This window comes from Bombina bombina, chromosome 2, assembly GCF_027579735.1.
Source record: "Bombina bombina isolate aBomBom1 chromosome 2, aBomBom1.pri, whole genome shotgun sequence".
In the NCBI taxonomy this organism is placed as follows: domain Eukaryota; kingdom Metazoa; phylum Chordata; class Amphibia; order Anura; family Bombinatoridae; genus Bombina; species Bombina bombina.
In genome coordinates, this window is record NC_069500.1 from 430,466,745 (window position 1) to 430,482,627 (window position 15,883).

Sequence of the window (15,883 nt, forward strand, 5' to 3'; positions counted from 1 at the left end):
AACCACGATTTGCACCAGAATGATTACCGGTTCCCCAAAGCTCTGGATAACTGCTTTGTGAAACAAAAAGGTGTCACAAAACATAGGTATAGATACTGTACCAAAATACCATCAAATATATGTAGAATATGAATTTATGAATAAATAGAACATATTCTTCTAGATGAAAAACATTGGAATGTGAAATATGCGATCGGATCTGCTTTTTTCACTTGTCGGGTTAGTGCGAGAGAGAAAACAGTTTACTTTTAACTCATAATACGAGAGTAACCCGATGAGCGCAAAAAGCTTACTTTTAGCACAGTTAACGCTCAAGTGGGAGCATAATTTGCGCTCCACCCATAATCTGGCCCTAAATAATTTACCACAATTAGTTGTTGCTAAATACCATAGGCAACTGTAGAATAAGCAGTGCTGTGTAATCTAGTCCTATGCGTAAATAAGGTGTCTGGAAAGTGTGCATTTGTTATCGTTTATTAATGACACCATATTGGCCAATTCTCACCCATTTTGAGAATATCAAGTAAATAAAACACAAGCCATCCATTCAGAATCTTTATTTCTCTTTCGCCAGTAACGATTTGTAGTGTCATCATCCTCCAGGGTAAAAGAAGCCTGCAAGTCACTGTGAGCGCAATCGTGTAACCAGCACACGGTGTGATGCAGGCTCCTCGGTCCTGTGGAATAAAGCCCTTGGCAGAGGATTCATATATTCATTTAGGGATAGTGTGTTTTCAGCAGGGCACTGCGTGGTTGGGGATACACATGAAGCTGGAAGGGGTAGAATTTACATACCAAGTGGATGTGCTTTACACTGTCTCAACTTATTTACACTCAAACCGCACACAGACATCCAGAATAGTATCTATTCCTCCCAGAAAATAAAAGTAGAGATTGCCTGCTTCTTATTGGTAGACAGCATTACACTTTCAATGCCCTTTGCCCCAAAAATACATTTGTCAAATTGAAAATGGTGAAGTTACTGTTCGTGTTGCTCCACTGACGATCTCTTTTAGGGCAATACTACTCCAGATTAAATAAAAAAATAACAACAAGATGAGGCATGTCTCACCACATAGTTTATTATTCTTCAGAAAGTCCTTCATTTCTCACTTTAAATACTTACATTTTGAAAGGTTTTTTTTTGCAAAATAAATAGCCAGTGTCATATTTTTTTTCCAGTGTTTTGTTGTTGTTTTCTTTACAAACATAACACTTGAGCACTTCATTAAAATGTCCTAAAAATGTCCTGTTTTTTATATGAAAAAAAAACACAGGACTTGGCAGAGAAAAACAACTCCAGGCTTATTTAGAACTGTAGAAAATCTTCATTTGGAGCTTGCGCAGCACAACTTCCATTCATTTCTACTGCATAATTTGTGGTGACGAGGAATATGACTTTAGGAATCTCAAACCCTCCATGATAATGGCAAGAGATGGTGCAAGGTGGGTTGGTGGATTCATCTATAAAGTACAGAGAATGCTGGAGTATAAAAAATACTTAAGTGGGATACATTTGTCACTTGTAACAGATCACAGCTGCAAAGAAGAGCTAACAATGTTCAATGTTCTAGTACTGTTATTTAATTCAGTGTGTAGTCGGCTCTAACACCGTTTTGCAGACACATGAAGAGGCAAACGCTGATGTCTGATAAGATCTGTGTGCGTTTATTGGAGTGTGTATGTATAAGTGTGTGTATATATGTGTGTATGTGTATAAGTGTGTATATGTGTGTATGTGTATAAGTGTGTATGCGTTTATGTGTATAAGTGTGTGTATATGCGTATATGTGTATAAGTGTGTATATGTGTGTATGTGTATAAGTGTGTATGCGTTTATGTGTATAAGTGTGTATATGCGTGTATGTGTATAAGTGTATATATGTGTGTATGTGTATAAGTGTGTATATGTGTGTATGTGTATAAGTGTGTATGCGTTTATGTGTATAAGTGTGTGTATATGCGTATATGTGTATAAGTGTGTATATGTGTGTATGTGTATAAGTGTGTATGCGTTTATGTGTATAAGTGTGTGTATATGCGTATATGTGTATAAGTGTGTATATGTGTGTATGTGTATAAGTGTGTATGCGTTTATGTGTATAAGTGTGTATATGCGTATATGTGTATAAGTGTGTATATGCGTGTATGTGTATAAGTGTGTATATGCGTGTATGTGTATAAGTGTGTGTATATGCGTATATGTGTATAAGTGTGTATATGTGTGTATTTGTATAAGTGTGTATGCGTTTATGTGTATAAGTGTGTATATGCGTGTATGTGTATAAGTGTGTATGCGTTTATGTGTATAAGTGTGTATATGCGTGTATGTGTATAAGTGTGTATATGTGTATAAGTGTGTATATGCGTATATGTGTATAAGTGTGTGTATGCGTTTATGTGTATAAGTGTGTATATGCGTATATGTGTATAAATGTGTATATGCGTGTATGTGTATATGCGTGTATGTGTATATGCGTGTATGTGTATAAGTGTGTATATGCGTGTATGTGTATAAGTGTGTATATGCATGTATGTTTATAAGTGTGTATATGCGTGTATGTGTATAAGTGTGTATATGCATGTATGTTTATAATTGTGTATATGCGTTTATGTGTATAAGTGTGTATATGCGTGTATGTGTATAAGTGTGTATATGCGTTTATGTGTATAAGTGTGTATATGCGTGTATGTGTATATGCGTGTATGTGTATAAGTGTGTATAGGCGTGTATGTGTATAAGTGTGCATATGCATGTATGTGTATAAGTGTGTATAGGCGTGTATGTGTATAAGTGTGTATAGGCATGTATGTGTATAAGTGTGTGTATAGGCATGTATGTGTATAAGTGTGTGTATGCATGTATGTGTATAAGTGTGTGTATGCATGTATGTGTATAAGTGTGTGTATGCATGTATGTGTATAAGTGTGTGTATGCATGTATGTGTATAAGTGTGTGTATGCATGTATGTGTATAAGTGTGTATATGCATATATGTGTATAAGTGTGTGTATGCATGTATGTGTATAAGTGTGTATATGCATGTATGTGTATAAGTGTGTATATGCATGTATGTGTATAAGTGTGTGTATGCATGTATGTGTATAAGTGTGTGTATGTATGTGTGTGTGTGTGTATGTATGTGTGTGTGTGTGTGTGTATGTATATGTATGTATATGTGTGTGTATGTATATGTATGTATGTGTGTGTGTGTGTGTGTATGTATATGTATGTATGTGTGTGTGTATGTATATGTATGTGTGTGTGTGTGTGTGTATGTATATGTATGTATGTGTGTGTGTATATATATGTGTGTGTGTGTATGTATATGTATGTGTGTGTATGTATATATATGTATGTATATGTATGTATATGTGTGTGTGTATGTATATGTGTGTGTATGTATATGTATGTATATGTGTGTGTGTGTGTGTATGTATATGTATGTATATGTGTATGTATATGTATGTATGTATGTGTGTGTGTGTGTGTATGTATATGTATGTATATGTGTGTGTGTGTGTATGTATATGTATGTATATGTGTGTGTGTGTGTGTATGTATATGTATGTATATGTGTGTGTGTGTGTGTGTATGTATATGTATGTGTGTGTGTAGTATTCAGCAGCAATGGTATAGCAACCAACTTGAGAGATGAGATCATGAAAAAAAGGTGCTGAGAGCAATCCTATTTTACAATTACAGACTGCTCAAATTTAAAGTTACACAGCAGTAAAGTAGCAAGTTCTCAAACCCTGTAATCTGCACTTATGGCACATCTAATAGATGACGGATATAGCTAGAACAATCAATTTCTTTTTCTTCTTGTTTGTTCGATGCTGGCAAAGAAGCACTAGCCATCCCCTGTGACAGAAACCAATGAACACAGAGCCAGCTCCTTTCCAAGAACAATCCTGATCTCTCTGGGCAGCAAACAAAATAATAAGATACTCCCAACAAGTTAGAGGCTGCTCTGCTTTAGTTTAACCCTTCAGACACCATTCAGGCACAGAAAGATCCATACACAAAACACACACACACACACACAAACATACAGGACACAGGGAGCAGAGAACATACAGTATTTCTCCAGTATGTAACTGGAATTTCAGACACCTTTGCAACCTCCAGTAAAAATAAAAACAACCGTGATTCTCCTTTCCCTCTTGAAACAAAAAAAGTTTGTGCAGGTTTGGAGGGAAGGGGTTTTCTGAACTCTGCACTGTAACTGGGGGACTCCTGACTGTAGCTCCTCCATCTGCCTGTGTTTGCTTTATGCCCCTGACATGGCGTCAGGGTAATGGACTTATTTAGCCCCCCATGCAGGCTCTGGGGAACACTTAGCACAGACCAATGTATTTGAGATTGTTTTGGATAATGACGTCTGTCACTGCATCAAACACAAACTGAATGTTGCTGGTGTCTGTGGCGCAGGTGAAATGTGAGTATATTTCCTTAGTTTCCTTATTGCGGTTCAAGTCCTCAAACTGGCGCTGGATGTAGACCGCTGCTTCTTCATACGTATTCTGCCCCTTGTAGTCGGGGAAACAGACCGTTAGGGGGATGCGCCGAATCTTCTCAGCCAGTAGGTCTTTCTTGTTGAGGAAAAGGATAAGCGAGGTGTTGATGAACCAGTTGTTGTTGCAAATGGAGTCAAAAAGGCGAAGACTTTCTGCCATGCGACTCTATAAGAGAAGGAGTAGAGTGTTAAAAAATAACCATGGTATCCATTAATCATAGGCCTAATAACAGAACAAGTAACAAATAAAATAAGATGAATCTGTAAGTATAGAATAGGGATTAATTACTATATTCCCATATATAGAGGAAAGAGTGGTACATGAATATATACAGAGGGCTGCAGGAAAGCGCAGCTGGAGAATGTCATACAGTATATGTTTGTGTGTGCTGCAGAAGCCAATGCACAGTAACAGAGTAATCCTGTGTGATTGTGCAGATGTACATAGCCTCAATACAAGAGAAGAATAGACAGGGGTGTATCATCCAGCTTCCTAACATACAGGGGCCACAGATCAATATTTTAGAAGCCTTAAGGGCCACATAGAAATTGATGGGTATTAAATACTCAGGGCCATATTCACTAAAGCTTGCTCGCCTGGTGATAATCTATAAGAAGCTTTTTTAGCACTACAGGAAATTATCTTAAAGGGACAGTTTACTCAAAAAATGTCTCCCCTTTAATGTGTTCCCAATGATCCACTTTACCTGCTGGGGTGTATTAAATTGTTTACAAGTATTTCCATTAACCTTATATTGGCATTTGAAATACAGGTAGCCCTCAGTTTACGCCGGGGTTAGGTTCCAGAAGGAATGGTTGTAAATCGAAACTGTTGTAAATTGAAACCCAGTTTCTAATATAAGTCAATGGGAATTGAGGGAGATAGGTTCCAGTCCCCTCTCAAAATTGTCATAAGTAACACCTAATACATTATTTTTAAAGCTTTGAAATGAAGACCTTAAATGCTAAACAGCATTATAAACCTAATAAAACAATCACACAACACAGAATATATAATTAAAATAAGTTAAATGAACAAAAACATTTGCTAAACAGCATTATAAACCTAATAAAATCACACAACACAGACTTCACTTGCATTTTTCTGCAAACAGTTCTTTCTATGCATTTCAATCTGGACTGATTTATAGACAGGAAGATCTTGTTCCTTTGTAATCTGCTCGATAGCTCAGGTCTGGTTAAACTGATTAATTTCAGCTGGCTTGGCTTTGCTGCAACACAAGTGGACAGCTCCACCTACTGGCTATTTTAATAAATGCACTGCTTCTCAATGCTTTTCAATAGCAGTCACATGACTGGAAAAAAGGTTGTTATTCTGAAACGGTGTAAATTGAACCGTTGTAAAATGAGGGCCACCTGTAGATTATTTAGCCTGTAGTATCCCCACCCATCCTGAAAGTTTTTGGCCTCAAGGCCAAGCGGTGTTAACAGTCAGTAAAAGAAATTACACTCCCAGTGGGTTATAGAAGAGATAAGGTAATAAAATGTTAATTTTCCATTGTTCTCTCCAAGTATTGGTGATTGATTTATGGACAGATATAAGATAAAGAAGCAGTTATATGTACACAATGTGATACAGTAATGAGATCTGATTATACCTACAAACTCAATCCATTTTATTAGGTTGTGGCTTCAAAACACAAAATCAGCTAATTCATATACACAAATAAGCCTTAAAAAAGCAAATCTCATACATTTTATACTCTGCAGCTGGTAAAAAAGTAATTGGAAACACATTAAGGGAAAAACAATTTTATAGTATACTGTCCCTTTAAGGCAAAATTACCTTGAGAACTGAGTACCTCATTAAAGGGTCAGTAAACAAAGAAAATAATGTTACATCATTCTGCGCATAGTGCAGAATTATATAACATTATATTAGTGCTAGATTTATATAACCTAATATTGGCTGCAAAGTTTTATTAAAAAATACTGTTTTCCAGTCCCGCTCTCTGTGCTCTTCTGAGCGGCTCTGTTTTTTACATCTGGCCAGCTATCTAGTCACAGCCCGGCCCGACCGCGCCATTATACTCAGTGCAGCTCGCTCCTGCTCTGTCTGACAGCGGGAGCGAGCTGCACTGAGTATAATGGCGCGGCCGGGCTGTGACTAGATAGCTGGCCAGATGCGCTCTGTGTAAAAAACAGAGCCGCTCAGAAGAGCACAGAGAGCGGGTCTGGAAAACAGTATTTTTTAATAAAACTTTGCAGCCAATATTAGGTTATAAAACTCTATCACTAATATAATGTTATATAATTCTGACTTTGTTTACTGTCCCTTTAAGAATGTTCCCTAAATCTGTTTACAATTTAGGCGCCATTATGGATATTTAGTAGCCAGACATACTTTCAGGAGCTAGACAGTGGTATCTGTATATAGATCTATGGTGAATAACCAAAAGCCTTAGGAGCCAGGAGTAAAATTCTAGGAGCCTTTGGCTCCTGGGTTTGTCGAGCTCTGATCTAGTGGCAGATCTAGGTAAGGTTGCAGGATACCTTTTGCTGGGGTCACAAAAACTATGGCACACAGTATTAGCTCTGCTTTTTCCAAGGGGGTGCAAAAACTAGGGCAGGGGTTGGCATGTGTCATTTGGGCTATCAGTTGGTCATCCCTGATCTAAAGTTTAACTGCAAAGGGCAAACTTATTTAGGGTTTTATTACAAGTGGCTCGCTAGCTTGAGCGTAAACTTTGTTAGTAGTAATCTTTTTACACTTGTCAGGTTGTGCTCGTATTACAAGTTGAAAGTAAAAAGTATGCACGCAAGAAAAATCCAAGACGCTAACTTCCAGACTTCGCAATATCGCAAACGCGTTAACATATTCTCCCCATGGAAGTCAATGGAGAATGCAGAAGAAAAAACCTAACACCTATTGTCGCGCACAAAAGACGTTTGTAGCACGCCACTTGTAATCTAACCCTTAGTTTATGGTAACTCCAAGGATTGAACATAAATCTAATATTAAAAAGGACATTGTACTGCATTTAAGAGTATGTTTCAGACTGTATTACAGCTCTTTGTGGATGCCCCTGTGCATCTTTTTTAGTGTGTCCTTTGTACCAGCCAGTGAGTAGTGGGTGCCTTATTATCAGCTGTACACAAACCTGCCCTTCCTATTAATTTCACTTTAAATTCAAGCAGCTTTAAAAGGAACATTAAAGTGTAAAAAGAAAATGTTAATATGTTAGAGCATTATATTATTGCTTGTCTGTAACTATGTGTTTAACCGCGCAGTATAGGATAAACAGAAAAGTATGTGTGAGCATAGATGTAGCATGAATAATCATATTAACCTTTCTGAGACACGTGACATAAAAATTCAAACATATACACTGTGGACAATACACGTCTCTCCCTTATGTTGTAATGTAATATATCATAATTTTAGCATACATTTTAAAAAGCTTTTAAAATTGACTTTGCATGTGCACACATAGGCCTCTATTTATCAAAGTCTGGCGGACCTGATCCGACAGTGCGGATCAGGTCCGCCAGACCTCGCTGAATACGGAGAGCAATATGCTCTCCGTATTCAGCATTGCACCAGCAGCTCACAAGAGCTGCTGGTGCAACGCTGCCCCCTGCAGACTCGCGGCCAATCGGCTGCCAGCAGGGGGGTGTCAATTAACCCGATCGTACTCAATCGGGTTGAATTGCGGCGATGTCTGTCCGCCTGCTCAGAGCAGGCGGACAGGTTATTTATAACTTTTGTTTCTGGCGAGCCTGCGGGACCTCAAGCTCTATCCGGAGTTTGATAGATATGCCCGATTGGGTCAGATTACTAGTGGAGCACAAATTAACACTCCCGCTTGAGCGTTAATTGTGCTAGAAGTAAGATTTTTGCGCTCGTTGGGTTGCACTGTTTTTGCTCCCGTGCTAACCCGAGCACAAAATTCCGAAGTTAGAATATTGCATGCACATTCACGTATTCCACCATAGAAGTCAATGGAGAGAAAAAAGTGGAAAAAAACACCCCACTTTCGCGCAAACATAACATATTTTTATTTTCGGCTAACCCGCTATGAAAATAGGAATATTTCAAATTCCAATGTTCTGCACATAAGAGAATATGTTCTATTTATTCATAAATACATATTTCTACATTTATTTGATGTTTGTAACTCGATGAATTGGAAATAAAAAGTTTTGATTAATGTAAAAATCCTGTAAGTGCCCTCCTAAGCAAAAAAGTTTACATATATATATATATATATATATATATATATATATATATATATATATATATATATATATATATATATATATATACAGGGAGTGCAGAATTATTAGGCAAATGAGTATTTTGACCACATCATCCTCTTTATGCATGTTGTCTTACTCCAAGCTGTATAGGCTCGAAAGCCTACTACCAATTAAGCATATTAGGTGATGTGCATCTCTGTAATGAGAAGGGGTGTGGTCTAATGACATCAACACCCTATATCAGGTGTGCATAATTATTAGGCAACTTCCTTTCCTTTGGCAAAATGGGTCAAAAGAAGGACTTGACAGGCTCAGAAAAGTCAAAAATAGTGAGATATCTTGCAGAGGGATGCAGCACTCTTAAAATTGCAAAGCTTCTGAAGCGTGATCATCGAACAATCAAGCGTTTCATTCAAAATAGTCAACAGGGTCGCAAGAAGCATGTGGAAAAACCAAGGCGCAAAATAACTGCCCATGAACTGAGAAAAGTCAAGCGTGCAGCTGCCAAGATGCCACTTGCCACCAGTTTGGCCATATTTCAGAGCTGCAACATCACTGGAGTGCCCAAAAGTACAAGGTGTGCAATACTCAGAGACATGGCCAAGGTAAGAAAGGCTGAAAGAGGACCACCACTGAACAAGACACACAAGCTGAAATGTCAAGACTGGGCCAAGAAATATCTCAAGACTGATTTTTCTAAGGTTTTATGGACTGATGAAATGAGAGTGAGTCTTGATGGGCCAGATGGATGGGCCCGTGGCTGGATTGGTAAAGGGCAGAGAGCTCCAGTCCGACTCAGACGCCAGCAAGGTGGAGGTGGAGTACTGGTTTGGGCTGGTATCATCAAAGATGAGCTTGTGGGGCCTTTTCGGGTTGAGGATGGAGTCAAGCTCAACTCCCAGTCCTACTGCCAGTTTCTGGAAGACACCTTCTTCAAGCAGTGGTACAGGAAGAAGTCTGCATCCTTCAAGAAAAACATGATTTCTCCAACATAGGTGTGTCCGGTCCACGGCGTCATCCTTACTTGTGGGATATTCTCTTCCCCAACAGGAAATGGCAAAGAGCCCAGCAAAGCTGGTCACATGATCCCTCCTAGGCTCCGCCTTCCCCAGTCATTCTCTTTGCCGTTGTACAGGCAACATCTCCACGGAGATGGCTTAGAGTTTTTTGGTGTTTAAATGTAGTTTTTATTCTTCAATCAAGAGTTTGTTATTTTAAAATAGTGCTGGTATGTACTATTTACTCTGAAACAGGAAAGAGATGAAGATTTCTGTTTGTAAGAGGAAAATGATTTTAGCAACCGTTACTAAAATCGATGGCTGTTTCCACACAGGACTGTTGAGAGGAATTAACTTCAGTTGGGGGAAACAGTGAGCAGACTTTTGCTGCTTGAGGTATGACACATTTCTAACAAGACTCGGTAATGCTGGAAGCTGTCATTTTCCCTATGGGAACCGGTAAGCCATTTTCTTAGTTTAAGTAAAAGAATAAAGGGCTTCATTAGGGCTTAAAAAACTGGTAGACATTTTTCTGGGCTAAAACGATTGCTTTACTAAGTATATTTGGCAGATTATTACTTTTAATAGTTGTTAAATCTTGGGGATTGTTTTAATAAAAACGGCAGGCACTGTATTGGACACCTTTTTCACTGGGGGCCTTTTCTAGTCATAGACAGAGCCTCATTTTCGCGCCTCTAATGCGCAGTTGTTTTTGGAAAGCATGGCATGCAGATGCATGTGTGAGGAGCTAAGAACCACTGAAAAAGCTTATAGAAGGCATCATTTGGTATCGTATTCCCCTCTGGGCTTGGTTGGGTCTCAGCAAAGCAGATACCTGGGACTGTATAGGGGTTAAATGTAAAAACGGCTCCGGTTCCGTTATTTTAAGGGTTAAAGCTTTCAAATTTGGTGTGCAATACTTTTAAGGCTTTGAGTTACTGTGGTGAAATTTTGGTGAAATTTGAACAATTCCTTCATACTTTTTCACATATTCAGTAATAAAGTGTGTTCAGTTTGAAATTTAAAGGGACAGTAACGGTTTTATTGTAAAACGTTTTTTGTGCTTTGTTGACAAGTTTAAGCCTGTTTAACATGTCTGAACCATCAGATAACGATGTTCTATATGTATGAAAGCCAATGTGTCTCCCCATTTAAATATATGTGATATATTTGTGTCATAATGTCCAAACAAAGTAGGGATAATAATGCCATAGATATGATATTGCCCAAGATGATTCCTCTAATGAGGGGAGTAAGCATGGTACTGCATCATCCCCTTCTGTGTCTACACCAGTTTTGCCCACACAAGAGGCCCCTAGTACATCTAGTGCGCCAATACTTATTACCATACAACAATTAATGGCTGTAATGGATAATTCTATTGCATGCATTTTTTCCAAAATGCCTACTTATCAGAGAAAGCGTGATTGCTCTGTTTTAAACACTGAAGAGCAAGAGGACGCTGATGATATCTGTTCTGACATACCCTCACACCTATCTGAAGGGGCCAGGAGGGAGGTTTTGTCTGAGGGAGAAATTTCAGATTCAGGGAAAATTTCTCAACAAGCAGAACCTGATATTGTAACTTTTAAATTTAAATTTCAACATCTCCACGCACTACTTAAGGAGGTATTATCTACTCTGGATGATTGTGACAATTTGGTCATTCCAGAGAAATTAGGTAAGATGGACAAGTTCCTAGAGGTTCCGGTGCCCCCCGATGTTTTTCCTATACCCAAGCGGGTGGCAGACATAGTAAATAAGGAGTGGGAAAGGCCCGGCATACCTTTTGTCCTCCCCCTATATTTAAGAAATTAGTTCCTATAGTCGACCCCAGAAAGGACTTATAGCATACAGTCCCCAAGGTCGAGGGGGCGGTTTCTACTGTAAACAAACGCACTTCTATTCCTATAGAAGATAGTTGTGCTTTCAAGATCCTATGGATTAAAGGTTAGAGGGTTTGCTTAAAAAGATGTTTGTTCAGCAAGGTTACCTTCTACAACCAATTTCATGCATTGTTTCTGTCACTACAGCTGCGTGTTTCTGGTTCGAAGAACTAGAAAAGTCGCTCAATAAAGAATCTTCGTACGAGGAGGTTTTGGACAGAGTTCAAGCTCTTAAATTGGCTAACTCTTTTTTATTTTAGATGCCGCTTTGCAATTAGCTAGATTAGCGGCGAATAATTCAGGGTTTGCTATCGTGGCGCGCAGAGCGCTTTTGCTTAACATCCCTTTCAAGGGTAAAACACTGTTTGGCCCTGACTTGAAAGAGATTATTTCAGACATCACTGGGGGAAAGGGCCACGCCCTTCCTCTGGATAGGTCTTTTAAGGCTAAAAAGAAGCCAAATTTTCGTCCCTTTCGCAGAAACGGACCAGCCTCAAATTCTACACCCTCTAAGCAAGAGGGTAATACTTCTCAAACCAAGCCAGCCTGGAGGCCGATGCAAGGCTGGATCAAGGGTAAGCAGGCCAAGTCACCTGCCACTGCTACCAAAACAGCATGAAGTGTTGGCCCCCGATCTGGGAAGGATCTGGTGGGGGGCAGACTTTCTCTCTTTGCTCAGGCTGGGGCAAGAGATGTTCAGGATCCTTGGGCGCTAGAAATAGTTTCTCAAGGTTATCTCCTGGAATTCAGGGAACTACCCCCAAGGGGAAGGTTCCACGGGTCTCAATTATCTTCGAACAGGCATTCTTACACTGTGTAGAAGACCTGTTAAGCATGGGAGTGATTCATCCTGTTCCATTAGGAGAACAAGGGATGGGTTTTTACTCCAACCTGTTCATAATTCCCAAAAAAGAGGGAACATTCAGACCTATTTTAGATCTCAAGATTCTAAACAAGTTTCTAAGGGTTTCATCATTCAAAATGGAAACCATTCGAACGATCCTTCCTACCATCCAGGAAGGTCAATTCATGACCACGGTGGACTTAAAGGATGCGTACCTACGTATTCCTATCCACAAGGAACATTTTCGGTTCCTAAGGTTCGCCTTTCTGGACAAGCATTACCTGTGGCACTTCCATTCGGATTAGCCACTGCTCCAAGGATTTTCACAAGGGTACTAGGGTCCCTTCTAGCGGTGCTAAGACCAAGGGGCATTGCAGTAGTACCTTACTTGGACGACATCCTGATTCAAGTGTCGTCTCTGTCAAAAGCAAGGGCTCATACGGACATTGTCCTAGCCTTTCTCAGATCTCACAGGTGGAAAGTGAACATAGAAAAAAGTTCTCTGTCCCCGTCAACAAGAGTTCCCTTCTTGGGAACAATAATAGTTTCCTTAGAAATGAAGGTTTTTCTGACAGAGGCCAGAAAATCAAAACTTCTAAGCTCTTGTCAGGTACTTCATTCTGTTCTTCTTCCTTCCATAGCGCAGTCCATGGAAGTAATAGGGTTGATGGTTGCGGCAATGGACATAGTTCCTTTTGCACGAATTCATCTAAGACCATTGCACCTGGGCATGCTCAGACAGTGGAATGGGGATTATACAGACTTGTCTCCGACGATACAAGTAGATCAAATAACCAGAGATTCACTCCGTTGGTGGCTGACCCTGGACAACCTGTCACAGGGAATGAGCTTCCGCAGACCAGAATAGGTCATTGTCACGACCGACGCCAGTCTGGTGGGCTGGGGCGCGGTCTGGGAACCCCTGAAAACTCAGGGTCTATGGTTTCGGGAAGACTCTCTTCTCCCGATAAACATAATGGAACTGAGAGCGATATTCAATGCTCTCAAGGCTTGGCCTCGACTAGCAAAGGCCAAATTCATAAGGTTTCAATCAGTCATCATGACGACTGTTACATATATCAACCATCAGGGGGTAACAAGGAGTTCCCTGGCGATGGAGGAGCATCCGGGGGAGTGGGAACTCCATCTGGAAATCTTTGCCCAAATAACTCAATTATGGGGCATTCCAGACTTGGTTCTGATGGCCTCTCGTCAGAACTTCATGGTCCCTTGTTACGGGTCCAAATCCAGGGATCCCAAGGCGACTCTATTGGATACAATAGTAGCACCTTGGATCTTCAACCTAGCTTATGTATTCCCACCGTTTCCTCTCATTCCCAGGCTGGTAGCCAGGATCAATCTGGAGAGGGCTTCGGTGACCTTGATAGTTCCTGTGTGGCCACGCAGGACTTGGTATGCAGACCTGGTGAATGGGTCATCGGCTCCACCATGGAAGCTACCTTTGAGACAGGACCTTCTTATTCAGGGTCCATTCGAACATCCGAATCTGGTTTTCCTCCAACTGACTGCTTGGAGTTTGAACGCTTGATTTTATCAAAGCGTGGGTTTTCAGATTCTGTAATAGATACTCTTATTCAGGCTAGAAAGCCTGTAACTAGAAAAATTTACCATAATATATGGAAAAAATATATCTGTTGGTGTGAATCTAAAGGATTCCCATGGAACAAGATAAAATTCCTAAGATTCTTTCCTTTCTACAAGAAGGTTTGGAGAAAGGATTTTCTGCGAGTTCTCTGAAGGGACAGATCTCTGCTTTATCTGTTTTACTTCACAAAAGGCTGGCAGCTGTGCCAGACGTTTAAGCGTTTGTTCAGGCTCTGGTTAGAATCAAGCCTGTTTACAGACCTTTGACTCTTCCCTGGAGTCTTAATCTAGTTCTTTCAGTTCTTCAAGGGGTTCCGTTTGAACCCTTACATTCCATAGATATTAGGTTATTATCTTGGAAAGTTTTGTTTTAGGTTGCAATTTCTTCCGCTAGAAGAGTTTCTGAGTTATCTGCTCTGCAGTGTTCTCCGCCCTATCTGGTCCATGCAGATAAGGTGGTTTTTACGTACTGAGCCTGGTTTTCTTCCGAAGGTTGTTTCCAACAAAAATTTTAACCAGGAGATAATTGTACCTTCTTTGTGTTACACAATTTGGACGTTGTCCGTGCTCTAAAATTCTATTTAGATGCTACAAAGGATTTCAGACAAACATCTTCCTTGTTTGTTGTTTATTCTGGTAAAAGGAGAGGTCAAAAAGCAACTTCTACCTCTCTATCTTTTTGGCTTAAAAGCATCTTCAGATTAGCTTATGAGACTGCCGGACGGCAGCCTCCTGAAAGAATCACAGCTCATTCCACTAGGGCCGTGGCTTCCACATGGGCCTTTAAGAACGAGGCTTCTGTTGATCAGATATGTAAGGCAGCGACTTGGTCTTCACTGCACACTTTTACCAAATTTTACAAATTTGATACTTTTGCTTCTTCTGAGGCTATTTTTGGGAGAAAGGTTTTGCAAACCGTGGTGCCTTCCATCTAGGTGACCTGATTTGCTCCCTCCCATCATCCGTGTCCTAAAGCTTTGGTATTGGTTCCCACAAGTAAGGATGACGCCGTGGACCGGACACACCTATGTTGGAGAAAACAGAATTTATGTTTACCTGATAAATTACTTTCTCCAACGGTGTGTCCGGTCCACGGCCCGCCCTGGTTTTTTAATCAGGTCTGATGATTTATTTTCTTTAACTACAGTCACCACGGTATCATATGATTTCTCCTATGCAAATATTCCTCCTTTACGTCGGTCCGAATGACTGGGGAAGGCGGAGCCTAGGAGGGATCATGTGACCAGCTTTGCTGGGCTCTTTGCCATTTCCTGTTGGGGAAGAGAATATCCCACAAGTAAGGATGACGCCGTGGACCGGACACACCGTTGGAGAAAGTAATTTATCAGGTAAACATAAATTCTGTTTTTCATGCAGGACAATGCTCCATCACACGCGTCCAAGTACTCCACAGTGTGGCTGGCAAGAAAGGGTATAAAAGAAGAAAATCTATTGACATGGCCTCCTTGTTCACCTGATCTGAACCCCATTGAGAACCTGTGGTCCATCATCAAATGTGAGATTTACAAGGAGGGAAAACAGTACACCTCTCTAAACAGTGTCTGGGAGGCTGTGGTTGCTGCTGCACGCAATGTTGATGGTGAACAGATCAAAACACTGACAGAATCCATGGATGGCAGGCTTTTGAGTGTCCTTGCAAAGAAAGGTGGCTATATTGGTCACTGATTTGTTTTTGTTTTGTTTTTGAATGTCAGAAATGTATATTTGTGAATGTTGAGATGTTATATTGGTTTCACTGGTAAAAAATAAATAATTGAAATGGGTATATATTTGTTTTTTGTTAAGTTGC

At 40.0% G+C, this 15,883-nt stretch overlaps 2 protein-coding genes across 2 annotated transcripts in view; one reads left to right on the forward strand and one right to left on the reverse strand.

The window, feature by feature from the left end:
• The window catches only part of RSPH14 (radial spoke head 14 homolog), a 491,790-nt gene that overhangs the window by 89,047 nt on the left and 386,860 nt on the right, over positions 1-15,883 (forward strand). The window lies entirely within an intron of this gene.
• Positions 543-15,883, reverse strand: part of GNAZ (G protein subunit alpha z) — a 320,552-nt gene continuing 305,211 nt past the window's right edge. Inside the window, exon 3 of the mRNA XM_053701995.1 lies at positions 543-4,685. Coding sequence (XP_053557970.1) covers positions 4,341-4,685 — 345 coding nt within the window. The 3' untranslated portion in view covers positions 543-4,340. The remainder of the gene's footprint in view (positions 4,686-15,883) is intronic.